This window comes from Triticum dicoccoides, chromosome 1B (assembly GCF_002162155.2).
Source record: "Triticum dicoccoides isolate Atlit2015 ecotype Zavitan chromosome 1B, WEW_v2.0, whole genome shotgun sequence".
NCBI classification, from domain to species: Eukaryota; Viridiplantae; Streptophyta; class Magnoliopsida; order Poales; family Poaceae; genus Triticum; species Triticum dicoccoides.
Genome location: NC_041381.1, coordinates 182,887,722 through 182,905,779, shown reverse-complemented (window position 1 = coordinate 182,905,779; position 18,058 = coordinate 182,887,722). Strand labels below are relative to the sequence as shown.

Here is an 18,058-nt window from a genome sequence, read left to right as displayed (position 1 = left end):
AAAAAAAACCCTCTAGCGATAATTTTATTATATTTTCTTTTTCTAATATGTTGCCCTTCTTCTATCGCTTTTTTTAAGTTTCTTCTTATTTTTTTTATGTTGCTTTTCCAATCCGACATTGACTTAAAAACACCTCCTTCTAGCTTATTCTATGTTGCTTTTCCCGCCCGACTTTGAATATAAAAAAGAAACCCTCTAGCGGTAATTTTATTCTATTTCCTTTTTAAATATGTTTCCCTTCTTCTACCTTTTTTTAAGTTTCTTCTTATTTTTTCCTATGTTGCTTTTCCAATCCGACATTGACTTAAAAACACCTCCTTCTAGCTTATTCTATGTTGCTTTTCCCGTCCGACTTTGAATATAAAAAACTCCCCCTCTAGCGGTAATTTTATTATATTTCCCTTTTTAATATGTTTCCCTTCTTCTACCTTTTTTTAAGTTTCTTCGCATTTTTTCTATGTTGCTTTTCTAATCCGACATTGACTTAAAAACACCTCCTTCTAGCTTATTCTATGTTGCTTTTCGAGTCCAATTTTGAGTTAAAAAAACCCATCTAGCGGTAATTTTATTTTATTTTCTTTTTTTTAATATGTTGCCCTTCTTCTATCGCTTTTTTAAAGTTTCTTCTCATTTTTCTATGTTGCTTTTCCAATCCGACTTTGACTTAAAAAACAACTCCTTCTAGGTTATTCTATATTGCTTTTCCAGTCTGACTTTGAGTTAAAAAAACCTCTATTGGTATTTTTATTATACTTTCTCCTTATTTTTCTATATTGCTTTCCAATCCGACTTTGAGTTAAAAAAAGTTACCCTTCTTCTATCGTCTTTTTTTTATTTTCTTCTTATATTTTCTATGTTGCTTTTCCAATCTGACTTTGACTTAAAAACACCTACTTCTAGCTTATTCTATGTTGCTTTTGTAGTCGGACTTTGAGTTAAAAAAACCTCTACTGGTATTGGTATTATATTTTCTCCTTACTTTTTCTATGTTGCTTTCTCATCTGACTTTGAATTTAAAAAAACTCCTCCAAACTACCACTAATCATATATAATTTTTCAAATAATTGATCATCATTATCCATATTTCTCTTAAATTCATAACATGCAAGAATGGCAACTTAACATGTAACGATGCATAGGAAAATAAGCATCTCAACAATCAATCATGTGTGAGAAAAAAGCCTCTTGTTTTATGCTTGCATGTCCATTGTGCTTGCATGTCCATTTGCCAATATGCTTGCATTTCCATTTGCCCATATGCTTGCATGCTATTTCATTTGTAGGCATTCCAAACTTTGGAGGCATTCAAGGCCCAATATGACGACAAGTCCTTCAACCTCACTCATTGTTGGATGGTCATCAACAGACAACATGGATGAGAAGTTCGAGACGCAATATGCCGCCATCAAGGCGTGCGGAGGGGAGGAAGCTGTCGAGGATCTTGGTGAGGGCGAGAAGCCACGTCCGCGGGGGAAGACTAACTCCAAGAAAGAGGACAAGCGCGATACGGCGTCGATTGCCTTGCATGCCACTTCGGAAGGCATGTTGACCAAGAAGGACACAAGGGAGGAGAAGCGCCGGCAAGACAAGGAAGAGCAAATGAAGACCTTCATGAAGATCCAAAGGAGGAGGCTTGAGCTCGATGCGGAGAAGCAAGCGAAGAAGCTCGAGATGGAGGCGGAGAAGCAAAGGAAGATGCAGGAGATCGAGGTCAGCAATGCCAAGACCAAGGCAAAAGAAGTAGAGCTTGCTTCCATGATGACGTGGATGGAGATCACGAAGGTTTACTTGAGCAAGGTGTCCCCGAGGAAGAGGCCTTGGTTCGAGAAGATGCAGGCCAACATGCTCAAATTCGATGACGAGTGATCTATGGCGGAGAGCGCCATTCTTTTTTTATGCCGACAAGTGTGCCGGCATGACCACGGCCGAGATGACGTGGTTGAACTCTCGCCCCTTTTTTGTGTGCTGGCATGTGCGTCGGTCGCTGGCAAGTGCACCAGCATGAACTGTGTGATGTTTTTTTAGAGGCTGACATGTCACCAGCATAAACTCTCAGCATGGCATGGCCGCTGGCATGATCTATGAAGGTGAATTGGGTTGGCCGGTTGGGCTCACGACCGACCCAAACGCAAAAAGGCACAAAAATCGGACAAAGAGCGTGTCCCTTTTGGGTCGTTGTAGTTTTTCTAAGGCCAACTCCACGGCGTGACCCCAAACGGACGTCCGGTTTGGCCGGATTTTGTCCCTTTGGGTAGGGCGATGGGGCCGTGTCCGGGCCTGTCCTGGGATGCGGTGGCCGTGCGCCCAACGCTCGGCCGCATCCGTTTGCCCCATCCTGTCCGCCAGGGCCAAAAATGCCCATATTTTCATATCAAAACTAGTTTGCACGTCCAAATATTTGTCTGAAAATAAAAATAGTTTTACAACCCAATTGAAATTGTCTCTAATAAAATAGTTTTACAACCAAATCGAAATTGTCTCGACTGAACATAAAATAAACCAATACATTTATTGGTTGCCAATGTGATCCCACGCGTGCTCAATCAAGTTATTTTGAAGATCCAAATGAGTGTGCCAATCACGCAACTCACGGTGGAATTGGACAAACTGTTCAAATGTGGTCGGTTCTTGGTGCAGGGGCTCAACATTTTCACCTTGATAATCAAATCCTTGGTCGAAGATAGTCTCATCACGCTCGTCCTCGACGATCATGTTGTGCATGATCACACAAGCAGTCATCACCTCCCAAAGCTTCGTTTCATCCCATGACAGTGCAGGGTTTCGAACGATACCCCACCGGGATTGAAGCACACCAAAAGCACGTTCCACATCCTTTCTAGCACTCTCTTGCATTTGGGCAAATCTCTTTCTCTTCTCACCTTGGGGTTTCGAGATTGTCTTCACAAAAGTTGACCACTGAGGATATATACCATCAGCTAGATAGTATCCCTTGTTGTACTAGTGGTCGTTGATCTCAAAGTTGATAGGTGGGGAGTGGCCTTCTGCAAGCCTTGTGAAGACTGGAGAACGCTGCAGCACGTTGATATCATTGTGAGAACCTGCCATGCCGAAGAAAGAGTGCCATATCCAAAGATCCTGCGAAGCCACCGCTTCTAATATGACAGTGCATGCCTTAACATGCCCCTTGTACTGGCTCTGCCAAGTAAATGGACAGTTCTTCCACTCTCAGTGCATACAATCTATGCTGCCAAGCATGCCTGGAAAGCCTCTAGTTGCGTTGGTCGCCAACAATCTCTCTGTATCATCGACAACTGGCTGCCTCAAGTACTCCAGGCCAAACACCTTGATCACAGCCTGGCAGAACTTGAATAGTGACATCAGACATGTTGTCTCACTCATACGCACATACTCATCCACCAGATCGCCTGGAATTCCATATGCAAGCATGCGGATGGTCGCGGTGCATTTCTGGTAAGAGAAGAATCCAAGCTTGCCAAGGGCATCCGTCTTGCACTCGAAGTATGGGTCATGAGCAACCATTCCCTCTCGGATACGATTGAACAAATGCCTTGCCATTCGAAAGCGGCAACGAAATTTATCCGGCTTGAAGAGCGGGGTGTTGGAAAAGTAATCGACATAGAGCAGGGCGTGGCCTCTCTCCCTGTTGCGGTTCAGGTTGGGAGCACGGCCAGGGACTGACCCTCTGTACCAAGGAAGCTGTCGTTGAATGTGGTCGTGAATGACCAGTGCAGCCACCACAAGATCTTCATCATCCGACGACGAATCGTCCGATGAACAAATGAAGTGATGAAAGAAAGACTCATCTCCACTGTCCATACCTTTGTGGGAAAAATGTCGAACACCTTGCGGTCGTGGTGGCAAAGAGGCCGCGATGATCACCTCGACGCAGCAAGGGTGGTTGCCGGCCGGCTACTGGTTGCTCTGGAGCTCTCGTCGGAAGCTGCCGCGGCCGCCGTGGTACGTCGCCGACGGTCGTATCCCATCTGTCACCGGCAAAGACGACCAAACCTCCTCCGATCGACGGCCAAACTACGGCGAAAGCTCGGGCGTGTTGGCGGCCATGTGAGACGTTGTTTGGTATGGACGGTTGTGGCCTGCGCAGTGAGGAGGTAGCCGGAGAATAGCGGCGGCGCCGGCCGGGGGCGGGGCGGGAAGAGGGGGTGGAGGCGCTGGAAGCGAAGGGACTGCTAGTGTCCCTGACAAGCGGGCCACGGGAGGACAAGGGCGTGCGGCCAGCCCGTCTGCGCGATGTCCGTTTGACCCCAAACTCGGCGCAAATTTGGGCCGGAGATGGGTCGAAAATAGACGGAATCCGGACATTTGTACATTTAAGGTCGCGCGTTGGACGGCGCTATTCGGTCCGTTCTATCTTAAACGGACGCACCTGGATAAGATAAGATCCCACGTGGAGTTGGCCTTAAGTCCAAATGGAGGCAAAATTTCAGGTGCGAACAGTGTTCCACATGTACTTTCCCTGTAAACGAACAGCGGACGGACGGACGTAAAGGTAGCGCACGTTTTATGCCCGGCAAGTTGCCTTGTCGCAGCTGTAGTTGCACTGGACGTCCAGCAGTGACCGTCACGTGAGGCACGCGGATCTCGATGCACTCGTCCAGTCAAGTAGCCAGCCAGTGGCATTTTGTCGAATCGAGTAGCCAGTGGCCACGCCCTCGTGCCTCGGCATCATGTTTCCGGGCATGGGGATGCACGTCCCGTGTCCGATCCCCCACCGCGCCTCTCTCTCTCTCTCACTATATAACGGGGCGTGGTTAAGCGTCTCCAGCGTCGTCTCGTGCTGTGGCTGGCTAACTACCCCGTGTTAGTCAGTTCGGTGCTTGGCTGCTTGCTCCGGCAGATCACTCTCTCACTCACTCAGGGTGCAGGAGCCGGCTCTGCTACTTGGTAGGCGAACCAGGGTGGCATGGCTTCTCCGGCGGCCGGCGGCGGGGGTCGTCTAGCTGACCCATTGCTGGCCACCGACGTCGTCGTCGGCCCCAAGGATAAGTACTGGGTACCCGCCGACGAGAGAGAGATCTTGGCGTCGCACAGGAGCGGCGCCGGCGGCGAGGACGGCCGGGCACCGCTGCTGTACCGCACGTTCAGGGTCAAGGGCCCCCTCATCAACCTTTACAGGTGTGAGCATCGTCTCAGTTCAGTTCCTTCCTACCTCCCCCCTTGTTTTTCGCCATAGATGTATGTTCCCGAAGGACAGTGCCACTTGATCGAACCCTTACGTTTCATACGTACTCTAACCCGAAGGACGGTGCTTGCAGTATTTCTTGACAAATTAAACATGTTTGCCTGAATCTAATGCTCCATTTTATATAAACAAAACCAGATGATACCTGAATCTAAACAGTATGCTTGCCTGAATTCTGATGCACACTGACGGAGTATTAGTTAATTGCTTCCAAAGCAGCAAGTACAATATTAAGAAACAGAACGTGCTGTGATCTCGAGGCACCCAAAGTGCACTGAGAGGACAGCGTCAAAGCAGGCAAAAGCTGGAAACGATCCAAATGGCACTGCATTGCTTATTACTGTGCAGCACGGGCGTGCCATTGGATATTCGGATAACGAAGCAGATGCACCGACGCCAGCACAGGCTCAAGCTATAGGGGACGTGACCTTTGTGACTTGTGGCCGGATCCGAACGGGGGCACAGTAAAAGTTATCCGGACGGCAGTACCTTTTTGTCGGTCAAATAGTGCTAAATTAAACTACTAGTAGTTCGCTGAGGGCCAGCTAGTTAGTTCCATACTGATAGGCGAAATTAGCTTATTTTAGTTTTATATGTTTATAATTTGACGCTCCAAATATGCTTTGTTAGCATGCGCCGGAATGTCTAACCGCTGAGATTGCGGATCTCGACGCTCGGATCCTGATCCGGCCAAGAAATTTTAAAAAGATTTAAGGCAGAAATCTAGAATCTATACTGTGCAAATATTCACTCTACACATGCATTCGCTGGATCTTAATTTGTAGCCAGTGCTAAAAATAGTAAGTGTAGTATTTTAATCCAAGAGCACGTGAGCTCAACTACAATTATTACAGTATACTCATATAACTACGCATGCAACTTGGCAAACTTTGTTCTATTATTATAGTACTAGTAGTTAGAGATTCTAACCTTGTCGGACTTGTCGTTGTACTTCTACCAAGACTAGCTTTAACCTATTCTCACCAGTACTACGTACATAACTGCACTGCAGGTTATTGACTCTGGTCAGAGTGATAGTGGTTATTCTATTCTTCACATGGCGCATGAGGCACCGGGACTCGGACGCGATGTGGCTGTGGTGGATCTCGGTGGTAGGCGACCTCTGGTTCGGAGTGACATGGCTGCTCAACCAGATCACCAAGCTCAGGCCCAGGAAATGCGTCCCGAGCATCTCCGTCCTGAGAGAGCAGCTCGACCAGCCCGACGGCGGCTCCGACCTCCCCCTCCTGGACGTGTTCATCAACACCGTCGACCCGGTGGACGAGCCGATGCTCTACACCATGAACTCCATCCTCTCCATCCTGGCCACCGACTACCCGGTCGACAAGTACGCCACCTACTTCTCCGACGACGGCGGGTCGCTGGTGCACTACGAGGGGCTGCAGCTGGCGGCGGAGTTCGCCGCGTCGTGGGTGCCGTTCTGCCGGAAGCACTGCGTCGAGCCCCGGGCCCCGGAGAGCTATTTCTGGGCCAAGATGCGCGGGGAGTACGCGGGCAGCGCGCCCAAGGAGTTCCTTGACGACCATCGGCGGATGCGGGCGGCGTACGAGGAGTTCAAGGTGAGGCTGGACGGGCTTTCTGCCGCCATCGAGCAGCGGTCGGAGGCGTGCAACCGTGCGAACGGGAAAGAGGAGGGTGCAGATGCTACTTGGATGGCTGATGGGTCCACGCAATGGCAGGGGACGTGGATCAAGCCGGCAAAGGGCCACCGGAAAGGACACCACCCTGCAATTCTACAAGTAAAAATTAAAATAAATCAGATTTTTCCCCATGCGATTTAATATAATAAAACTGTTGCTAACATGTGAATGTGATGATGGTTCTTCAAGGTTATGCTGGATCAACCGAGCAAGGATCCTGAGCTGGGCATGGCGGCGAGCTCCGGCCACCCTCTGGACTTGAGCGCCGTGGACGCGCGCCTCCCGATGCTGGTCTACATCGCGCGGGAGAAGCGGCCGGGGTACGACCACCAGAAGAAGGCGGGCGCCATGAACGTGCAGCTGCGCGTCTCCGCGCTGCTCTCCAACGCGCCCTTCATCATCAACTTCGACGGCGACCACTACGTCAACAACTCGCAGGCCTTCCGCGCCGCCATGTGCTTCATGCTCGACCCGCGCGACGGCGCCGACACCGCCTTCATCCAGTTCCCGCAGCGCTTCGACGACGTCGACCCCACCGACCGCTACTGCAACCACAACCGCATGTTCTTCGACGCCACCCTCCTCGGCCTCAACGGCATCCAGGGCCCCTCCTTCGTCGGCACCGGCTGCATGTTCCGCCGCGTCGCGCTCTACTCCGCCGACCCTCCTCGCTGGCGCCCCGACGACGCCAAGGAGGCCAAGGCCTCGCGCTACAGGCCCAACATGTTCGGCAAATCCACGTCCTTCATCAACTCGATGCCGGCGGCCGCCAACCAAGAGCGGTCCGTCCCTTCACCGGCGACCGTCGGCGAGGCGGAGCTCGCCGACGCCATGACGTGCGCCTACGAGGACGGCACCGAGTGGGGCAACGACGTCGGGTGGGTGTACAACATCGCGACGGAGGACGTGGTGACCGGCTTCCGGCTGCACCGGACGGGGTGGCGCTCCACGTACTGCGCCATGGAGCCCGACGCGTTCCGCGGCACGGCGCCCATCAACCTCACGGAGCGGCTCTACCAGATCCTGCGCTGGTCGGGGGGATCCCTCGAGATGTTCTTCTCCCGCTTCTGCCCGCTCCTCGCCGGCCGCCGCCTCCACCCCATGCAGCGCATCGCCTACATCAACATGACCACCTACCCCGTCTCCACCTTCTTCATCTGCATGTATTACTTCTACCCGGTGATGTGGCTCTTCCAGGGGGAGTTCTACATCCAGAGGCCGTTCCAGACGTTCGCGCTCTTCGTCGTCATCGTCATCGCCACGGTGGAGCTCATCGGCATGGTGGAGATCAGGTGGGCCGGCCTCACGCCGCTCGACTGGTTCCGCAACGAGCAGTTCTACATCATCGGCACCACCGGCGTGTACCCTATGGCGATGCTGCACATCATCCTCAGGTCCCTCGGCATCAAGGGGGTGTTCTTCAAGCTGACGGCCAAGAAGCTCACGAGCGGCACGAGGGAGAGGCTCGCGGAGCTCTACGACGTGCAGTGGGTGCCGTTGCTGGTGCCCACGGTGGTGGTGATGGCCGTGAACGTGGCCGCCATCGGCGCGGCGGCGGGCAAGGCGACCGCTGGGCGGTGGTCGGCCGCGCAGGTCGCCGGGGCGGCCAGCGGGCTCGTCTTCAACGTGTGGATGCTGCTGCTGCTCTACCCGTTCGCGCTCGGGATAATGGGGCGCTGGAGCAAGAGGCCATACATCCTGTTCATTGTGCTGGTCACCGCGGTCGCTGCCACCGCGTCCGTGTACGTCGCGCTCGCCGGCTCCCTACCGTACTTGCATTCGGGAATAAAGCTAGTTTAAATTTTGCACTCATAAGTAATGCTGCAAAGCCTGTAAGAGCTGTGAGTCAAAACACCAATAGTTTAAATTGCAGCATGTAATAAAGTTTTCCTTACCTTAATGGTTGTGTTATGGTACGGTAGGCATGCAATCTTTTCTTTTGCAGGGAAATATTGTGAGCTGTATTCCACACACACAGCCCCGGCGTGGCTGGTTAAAAAAAGCTGAGGTGTTTTGTGCCGGTGAACATGTTCCAAGGTCAAGCCGGTTTCGGTACGGGAGCGGCGAGCGGCGTGTCGGCGGCTCGTTCTGACGGCTGTAGTAGTCGTTCGGTGGTCTTGATATCTTTATGTAACTTTTATTTTATTTGAGGTGCTTTGTATTTTCGATGAAATTTGATAATAGATATAGATTATTTTCGTAGAAAAAACTGAGAGCGGTGTCTAACCAGCAGTTCGTGACATCCACTGTGCTAGCATGGTTCCCACACAGACGAGCCAAAAAATTTGCTGGGCTTTTTACATGTTGAAATAACCACTAGTGCGCATGGATCATATGCAAACGATTTAAACCTATTCTTGCTGACAAAGCTTTGACCCGTCGCTTTTTGAAGGTGTGCGGAAGGGGTGGTCCATCGCACCCAAAAAGTACAAAGAAATGCTATGCATCAAGGTGTGCGAAAGGGGTGGTTCATCGCACGTAAAAAACACAAAAAAGTACTATGCATCAATTAAGAAAATGAGACCTGCCAGGACTAGCCCTTGATGGCATATTTTCATAGGAGAAGCAACCTGAGCACCCGTCGAGCCCAAGTCTCAAACCTGGGCGGGCAGCGTGCGCACCTGCAGCGCTTGCCAAGATTGTGACGCTCTGTTCTCATAATATGCATCAATAAATGTAAAATGAACAAGTAAAATGTATCTCACATTATATTAAGAGCATGTACGATAAGGTGACATAAGCAGGCTATAAGGATTAGAATATTATATCTTTGCTTAATTAGAGAGTGAAGAGAAACGGACTCTTGATTAGTAACCGGCTCTAATACGAGCCCCAAAACGTTTTATGAGATTGTAAGGTGGGTCAACTAGTAATAAAGTATTAGTACATATATAAAACTTATTATTGTACATTCCCGCTATAAGGTTGGTTCTAGATGACATGACAACTCTTTATAACCAATTGTTGGATGTATTATTAACCCTGCTCTAGGTCGCTCTACGCTCTACATTTTTTATCCGAATAACCAACAGTATAATAATCGGTAGTATACAATGGAATTAAGGCTGTCTACATTCACAGTTTCAGGGTCCAAAGATGGGACCGGCTAGGGACCATGTGACTGAATTTCCAATTTCGGCCAGTCTCTTTTTCTTCTTCTTTACAATCAGCTAACTACTCTACTCGCTCGGGATCAAAAGACTCCGTTTCAAAAAAGAAGAAGACCAGTTGCCAGTCAATTCGAGGCCTCTACTAAACGCATGCATGCGACTGGGAATCGAGAAATAAGGATGCCAGTCGTCCTCCCGGCTCCTCAGCCGTTTGGATTCCTCGCCATTGGATCTGGCTTTTCGGCCGTTGGATCCAGAGGTGGGAAGAGCTGGGCCGTCGGATCGGAGAGGGGTAACTGTAGGAATGAATAGTTACCTCCCAAGTAGAAGATCTCGTGCCACCGCGCGTAATTCCAGCGCCCCCCGAGGGCATTTTAGTCATTTCATTGTTGGGTATAAAATGTCGCCGGCTCCTCCCGTAGAACCCTAGCCGCCTCTTCTCTCCCTTCCCAGCCGCTCGCCCCGTCTCGCCCGCCCCGCCCCGCCCGTCCCGCTTGCCATGGCCGTGGCCGATGACCGCGGCCCCGTCGTCCCGCCCTTCTCGCTCGCTGTGGCCGTGGCCGATGACCGCGGCCCCGTCGGCCCGCCCCGCCCGCCCCGCTCGCCATGGACGATGCCCCGCCGCCTCCTCCCTGCTCGTCCCGCTCACCGTGGCCGATTACCGCGCCACCAGGGACCGCGAGCACTCGATGAGGAGGCCTGGACCTTGGCGCAGAGCCGTGCCCCCGTGCGGCGGCGGCGGCAGATCCCTCCTCATCGCAGTGCCAGCCCTCCTGCCGGTGCCACGCCGCGCCGCGATGCTGCTGGCTCGATCTCCTTGTCCCCTCCTCTCCTGTCAAGCACACGACCTCCGTCAAGGCCGCGCCCGAGGCCGACCAGGAGGCCACGGTCACCAAGTGCCCATGCAAGGGTACCACATCTGGGAAGAAGAAGTTGGCGCCCGAGGCGGCGGTGGGCAAGAAGCAGCATAATTGGTGAGAGGCTAGGGTTTGTCTCTGTCCAGGGAACTGCAGGTTGACCCCTTCTCTCCCTCCTTTCTCTTTTCTTGTTTGTCTGTAGGCTTGGGCTTGTAGGTTTTGTCTTCTCTGTCTGGAGATGTTGTTGGATTCGGACTATATTCCAAAGATGGCCACTTTTCTGAGGCCTTTTGTGCTTCCTTCTTTGGAATCGATGGGAGAGAGAGAAGGGTTTAGCTAGGTTCCAAATATTGGGATATTTTGGATCGATGGTTTGACTAGGTTCCAAAAAGTGGACTTTTGTTGTTGCCTTGTTAGCTTTAGGTGGTTTGCATAAAATGTGCTTTTGTTGTTCACAAGGGACTTGGTTCTGCTTAGGTTCTTGAAGTCGTTTAGTAATTAGGAGGCACTCTTATGATGTGTATTGGGATTAGTGTTTGGGATTGTGGATGTGCTGCCAGGAAGGTGTGTGCAGTGAATTATGTGGGCTTTAGTTTGGTTTGGTCTAGTTTCTTCCTTGGGTTAGGGTTAGGTTTGGATGCAATAAACTATGTGCCCTCTGGTTTATACTGGTGCATTATAGTTTACCTTGGAGATCAGCAAAGTCGCATTGTTGGTTAAGTAGAAGATGTGGGATCTATGCCTGCTGTGGGGTTCCAGTTCTTTGGATCGAAGTGTTGTTTTCAGGTGCTAGATTAATTTGTTTCTTGCTTACCTTATAGTCACAAGACAAATACGTCATGGTTGCGGTTGTTTGAATCAAAGTGATTTTTTAGGTGCTAGATTAATTTGATCATTGCTTAGCCATATAATCACAGGCCAGATAGGTCACATGGTTGATTGGAAAAGAACATTCAGGTATCTTATAATAGTGAAGTAGAAAATATCTTCTACTCTTTGAGTAATACTAAATGTTGGGTTAAACTTCTTTTACCAGTCTGCCACGTCTCTACATTTTCATCTATGATATATATTGTCTATTTATGAATTAGCTAAGACGGGGCAGGGGGTGCGGTAGGCCGCACTTTCTACACTGCCGGCCAAAGCATCTGTGCGGGCCCCCAAGGTTGCCGGCGACCGGACACGACCACCTCTTCCGATGTCAAAGTCGCCCTCGTCCCCACCCCCACGCCACACTTCCGAACAGGTTCGCATGCCTTGCCCTCACCCCCTGTTACTTTAGCCTCGCTGGTTCCTTCTTCTTTGTACTCAGGGTGTGCTGGTTAATTTTTTTTCCATACTCCATACTGCACAGTTAGCCACCATAATCCATGTGTGAAGATTGATAGCCGCATTTAATTACACCATAAGTTCTAGATGTGATTTTTAAGCTACTTTATTAACCTTGAAAGCAATAGCTAGCTAGCTTTCAATTGTTCTGAAGTATGATGCCTTATTTGACCATTTACAATTAGAATGAAGGGGAACATACACGAAATGCACCGATGTTGTTGGCCACTGTACACATATATTTGTTTTTCTGTTGTGACTTGGAGATCTTGCAGCCTTAAAAATATGTCTCAGATTTAAGAATGTGTAAACAATGGCCAAGTAGCAGGTTTTCACCATCCCATGAATTACAGGAGATGCGGCTGTAGTTTTTAAGATGTATAGGAAAAGGCACTAGCCTAGGACTGGTTATTGCATTCTTAGTTAGGCTCTATGTAGTTAAGAAAATTGTAGTATGTGCGCTGATGTTGTCTTTGTACCAGTCAAAATGATGTGGGTTGTCCAAAGCACTGCAACACTTTTTTTTACAGTGATTCCTTTGTTGAATGTATGTTCCAGGTGGCAGCAGATCCTCTTCTGATGGCGTCGGAATAAATTCTCAGGTGAACCCAGATGGCCTTATGTTTGGAGGCGCTGAAAGAGGATGCCTAAATATGCATGAATAAAGGCAAATGATAAATACATTTGTTTCATTTTCTGATCCCACTGATCATGTTAAGCAATGTGCCTACAACGGCTACTGTATGCGATGAGTTTTTCTAAGCCGTGTTCCATCTCTTAGGCTTGATACATATGATCAGTGCCCATGTAAATCAGTCAAGACAGTGTGCATATTTTCTGGTTATTTGGATAGTGCTAAGATACTCGGAGAAATGTTTTTGAACTAGGATCTCATTATAATTTATTTTCATAGGAGTTTAGATACCGGAAGCGCTTATGTGTGTATGTATAGCTTATGAAAGGCATACATATAGTCATACTCTTGTAGGGTTGCTACCTGCTGAAACATGGGATTGTTATCCATATTATCTTTATGCACCTCATGGCAATTCTATACATTAGTCTCCTCAGGGGTCATTATGATTTGATCATTTAAGTTGGGCAATCCCTCTTACTCTTATGTGCTGGAGTTCTCGATCTAGGCAATGAACTAGAATTTTGTGTGTATTTTTGCTTAAGCAATGTAGGATTCAGTAATGGATGTTGGAGCAACATCTTTTAGAATGTAATTAATTAATTTTACTTTTCGTGAAGTATATTTCTTTTGTTTCAATAAGAATTATGCACAACTCGCTATTTAAAGGTGCATTTGTCTAAGTTCCTTTATTTCAAAACTGCATATGCAGGAGAGGCTCACACTGAGGGAGGGCTAAATTGTGAGATATCCTTGTTTGGTCCTTTCCATATACCTACAAGGCATGAATCAAGATGGCATGGTTTATCATTGAACTGAATGCTTCCATGGAACTTTGGTTTCAGGTGATAACATGAATATATACTTTTTATGGTTTGGCTAGATGGTCCTTCTAGATTTTGTCTGAGTGTGTACAAGTACTCGGGTTATAATTACCAAAATCTCCTATTTTTGACCGTGGCAGTTACTACCTTAAACAAGCAGTCTGGCGACCAGGAGCTCACCGGCGCAGTTCCCTCGACGGATGGATGCCTGCTCGCGCTCACGGAGGCCAAGGCGGTCGCGCTGCTCTGGCTCATGTTCCGCCGTGCAGCCCGACAACCAGGAGTTAGCTGGCGTGGTTCCCTCGACGGAGGGATGCTTCTTCCGTCCGCTGCCTGCTCCGTGCCTACACCATGTACATCCTTTCCTCCCTGTGCTTCTGCTCGCCTGGGATGCAGCTCTTCAGTGAGCAAGACAAGGTCCATTTTCTCATCCATGTCTCTCTCTCCCTCTCTAATCCCTAACACTCACAATTGGTCTGCTCTTCTCTTGTAGATGTGCAGGGAGAAAAGGACCATTGGACTGTACAGGAATAATGGATGACGTCCTTTGCTGCTCGACCTAGCCTTGCTGCTTGAGCACGTTGCCCCTGGTAAGCTTGTTTCTCTTCATCGTTAGATTTGTATGCGTCTGCTGCTAAAACAATAACCACCCCGATTAGCCTAGCATGCCTCTGTTTTAGTGGTTAATTGCCGCATTCAATTGTTCTACAGGGTTTCTTAATCCTGGTTAAGGTAAATTGATTGATTCAGTTAGATCATGGAGGCTGGTTATCAATGACACAGAAGCAAGATTTACTTGCATTTAGACAATCACTATCTTACTTCCAGCATCAGGTTTAGCCTACCTTACTATGCATTTCTGAAGGCTTGGTTCCTTCCCTGATCATAATGCATGTAGACGCACACTCAAAGTTAGGTCTTGGGATCTGGTTCAGGAACAACTGTTGCTAGCCTTGGTATAATTTGTTTCATTGTTGCTAAGCATAATGTGATTATTTTTATTTTATTCACCAATTGTTGTTCTCTGCTGCTATTTTTGTCTGAGGGTGAATGGGGGTGCAGTTTTTTGTATTCAAAGTTCTCATTAACTGAAACCTGTTATGTCTGGTCACACAGAGGTACTGTCTAGCCTCGACCAAGGAATTGATGCCGTGGATCTTCTGATCAGTCTATTCCTGGTATGTTTTGTTTAGTTTTTTGTTTTTAGATTAATTTTGGTGCCTTCTTCAGTTTGTGCAACCGGCCGTGGTTCTTCTGATCGATCCAGTCGTGTTGTGTGCATCTGTGGCTTCGTGTGCGTCTGATATTTCTTCATTGCCCTTTCTCCACTACAGTCTCTCCATCGCCGGTCGCCGATCCAATGCCGTGTGCCTCCCCCTCTACCCCTTTCCCGGTGGCGGGATAATATCAGTATCTGGTTCCCTTTGACAGTTTTGGTGAATGGGGCGGCGTTGTGGTGGAAGGACCTATACATCGTTCGAGGCCCATGCGAAAGAAATTATGTGCAGGCTGCTGGTAACCGCTGACGCCGAGGCCATCCACCGCGTGGAGAACTTCTTGGGCACTTCCGACGCATCGTGGGTTGAGCTTCTGCAGCCCGCTGCGTGCTGGACACTTCTTCCCTTTATCCCTGGTGTACAAGACATGTTCTTTCTAAAAGCAATGCACATCGACTTGACATCATCTCCCGTTTTATCCAGTTTGAGGTATTCCAGTGATCTTATCGAAGAAATTTTATCTTGAGCAAAGAGAGCTTTCTTCCATATTAGGTCGCTTTAGAGGGTAAGTAAGTTGTCCAGGATAGCTCAATTATTAGTTTCTCTTCTATGGTTTCTTAGTAGTTAGCATTGCTTAGTAGTATCTAAAACACTATATAAAGTTGAAATCGTAACATTTTACTAGATGTAACTAGACAGTGGATGTTGCTAGGTCAGCATAGAGCAGAAAAAAATGCATCTTGTACCTCACGTCACATTATGCTTCTTCCATAGGGAAGTTTCCAATGTTTATTTGAAAATCTCACTCATAGATATGTGGCTCCAATTTTGTGCTAAAGGTTATATGAGCTGATAACGACATCTTCTCATCTAAAAATTAAAATAAATGGGGTTGATTTTATGGTGAAAGATGAGGATTTCTCATGCCTTACTTTGCAAAACTAAATCTGGACCTTGTCATCATTTTGGCAATTTGGATATAGAATGCTTTCTTTCAGGTTAGTAGCCAAGAGCCCAAGACTAGCTTTTGGAAGTTATACTGGCTTCACCAGTTGGGCTTAACTAGGACATAATTGATTCTCTGTTGGTAAAAAGAAAAAAGATTATCTGGTTGGAGAAAACCTATCTTTTTCTTATTTGTTTGCTTCTGAATTTTAGTAACCTTTTTCAGGTTAGTAGTACGGGAGTTCCTACCAAGACTGACTTATGGAAGTTATGCTAGCTCCAGTCGTGGAGCAGCAACTGCACCAGTGACCCTGCCATGGTGGCGATATGGACGGCATCACCATAACCACATTAATGGTCCAAGCCCGAGGTGAAAATACTCTCTTTATCTCTCATTTCTGTTAAATGAACAATTACTTGACTTGATGCTGGCTAGGATCTATGTGGAGCTAGGAAATGTTCTGTTCAACTATCACCATGAATATGCAATGTCCATCATTTCTAAATTTTGTTAGTTCCACTCTGGAAGCACACCTTGCACAATAAGAGAAATGCTGCATGGGGTGCCATGGCTTGGTTAACTCATTAATGTGTTATTTATTTTGGTGTTTTAGAAACTGATTAATATAGGGAGCCTTTTTGCTCGGTCAAATCTGAGTTATGGTGGTAGCTGTAGCTGAAATGTTAGCTCAATTATTTCTAAACTGCATTGTTAATACTACTTGCATTACATGGCTGAAAGGTTCTCACCTAATTTATGCTTCTAATAAAATTAAGAAAATGCTGATGTGGCTACATTGATTTCGTCTTCTTTTGTTTATTTCGTAACGATCATGTGTAGTTGCATTGCTTGGAAATTCATAGTCGTTATTTTTGTTATAGATTCTTTACATGTTCAAGTAGCTTAATTTTCTGATAGATAGATTTGGAAGCAGGCAGGCCATGGTGGCAGGGCATTGATTTCTTGGATCAGTTTGCATCAGGATCGTGTGAAGTGGCGCCTATGAAGTTTATCAACAAGGCAGTTGAATGAAGACACCTATCAGTATGCTTAGTAGCTATGGCTTGGTAGTTAGTTGTCTCTCCTTTATTATGTTCCTTCTCTTATTACCCCCTCTCCTATTATAACATTTTTGGTATCGAACTTCATGTCGACTGGTTACGTTTTTGGTTTCGGACTTCGTCCAACGGCTATCTTTTGTGTTCTTATGAACGCACTGAAATTGATTCTGCCTTCTAGTCTCATGCCGATATTGAGCACCATTATGTCTAGCTCCCATCACAATTGAATATTTCTTTCTTCATTTATTGTTATTATGTATGAATGCATATGTTAAATCTGGATTCCTACAGACTTAGTATTACCCGCTTGATTAAATGTTGGGACCGGCACCCTCGCGCCAAGGCGCGATCCCGATCTAGTAAAGGTGAGTAGTGCATGCATGCAAGCGAGCTAGTGTTAGTTGTGTTTGACGTAAGAAACACACCTTTCAGTTTTATTATTATTACTCTAACAGGGACATGGGCATTATTTACTCGCAAAAAAAGACATTATTCCACTATTATATGAAGGATAGACGTCACAAATAAAAAACAAAAGCAAACAAAAATGACTTCGGTCTTCTTAATTTTACAAATCTAATATGACCCTTAACATGATGAAAGATCGCACTTTAGCAAAGCATAATTAAATAAAAAATTTGCATACAACTTACACAGATATTACACTTTTTTATAACATGCAAAATATAAGCATATAATAGTGGAATTTCACACAAAAGAAGTTTTGTGACAAATAATGAATTAGTGGCACTCATGTTATCCTTAAATAAGAAATAAAATATAATTAAATCAATATAATATTTTTTCTAAGAAAAATATTGTTGGCATTCGGATGCTTTAAGAAGAAAGACCATGTCAAATAATAAAACTGATAATGACAAAATTTGTACACAACTTACACATATATTGTGCCTTTATATTGTATATGCAAGAATAAGCATAAAATGGTGGAATTTTTGCAAAAGAGAAAAGTTTCCTAAGGAGGAATTAATTATCGGCATTGGCATTACCATAAAAGTAATGAAGGTTTTCAAGAAAGAACAAATTTGTGGCTTTGGCATTACGTTTAAGAAGAAATAAAATGAATTAAAAATGAAACAAATTCAAAATGATGAAGATTTTTAATAAATGAGTTATTGGCTTTGGTAGTACACTTTTAATAAGAAAGAAAACGACATAAAGTAAAACTAAATTGAAACAATGAGGTAAAAACAAAATCAAAACAATGAAGGTTTCT

General features: G+C 46.9%; 2 protein-coding genes and 1 long non-coding RNA gene across 7 annotated transcripts; all 3 read left to right on the top strand.

The window, feature by feature from the left end:
* The first annotated feature begins 4,762 nt into the window (after positions 1-4,762).
* LOC119327034 (probable mixed-linked glucan synthase 8) lies at positions 4,763-8,743 on the top strand. Its single transcript, XM_037600435.1, has 3 exons — positions 4,763-5,115; positions 6,195-6,942; positions 7,033-8,743. Exons 1-3 carry the CDS (start codon positions 4,904-4,906, stop codon positions 8,641-8,643), a joined length of 2,571 nt encoding a protein of 856 aa, XP_037456332.1. The 5' UTR covers positions 4,763-4,903; the 3' UTR covers positions 8,644-8,743.
* Positions 8,744-10,401: 1,658 nt separating this feature from the next.
* Positions 10,402-13,861, top strand: LOC119326981 (probable ribonuclease ZC3H12D). Of its 3 annotated transcripts, none has more exons than XR_005158339.1 (5): positions 10,402-10,966; positions 11,902-12,056; positions 12,698-12,741; positions 13,486-13,618; positions 13,738-13,861. XR_005158339.1 is itself a non-coding variant. In XM_037600434.1 (5 exons), exons 1-4 carry the CDS (start codon positions 10,453-10,455, stop codon positions 13,510-13,512), a joined length of 735 nt encoding a protein of 244 aa, XP_037456331.1. In that variant the 5' UTR covers positions 10,402-10,452; the 3' UTR covers positions 13,513-13,618; positions 13,738-13,861. The 3 variants fall into 3 exon arrangements, 2 of the variants coding, with proteins under 2 accessions (XP_037456331.1, XP_037456330.1); XM_037600434.1 differs by having other exon boundaries at positions 11,907-12,056; XM_037600433.1 differs by having other exon boundaries at positions 11,907-12,056; positions 12,698-13,618.
* On the top strand, positions 13,862-17,002 carry LOC119327013. Of its 3 annotated transcripts, none has more exons than XR_005158349.1 (6): positions 13,862-14,014; positions 14,091-14,187; positions 14,714-14,775; positions 14,932-15,303; positions 15,986-16,129; positions 16,695-17,002. It is a non-coding gene; the product is annotated as an uncharacterized LOC119327013 (long non-coding RNA). The 3 variants fall into 3 exon arrangements; XR_005158360.1 differs by having other exon boundaries at positions 16,683-17,002; XR_005158355.1 differs by having other exon boundaries at positions 16,679-17,002.
* The last annotated feature ends 1,056 nt before the right edge of the window (positions 17,003-18,058 follow it).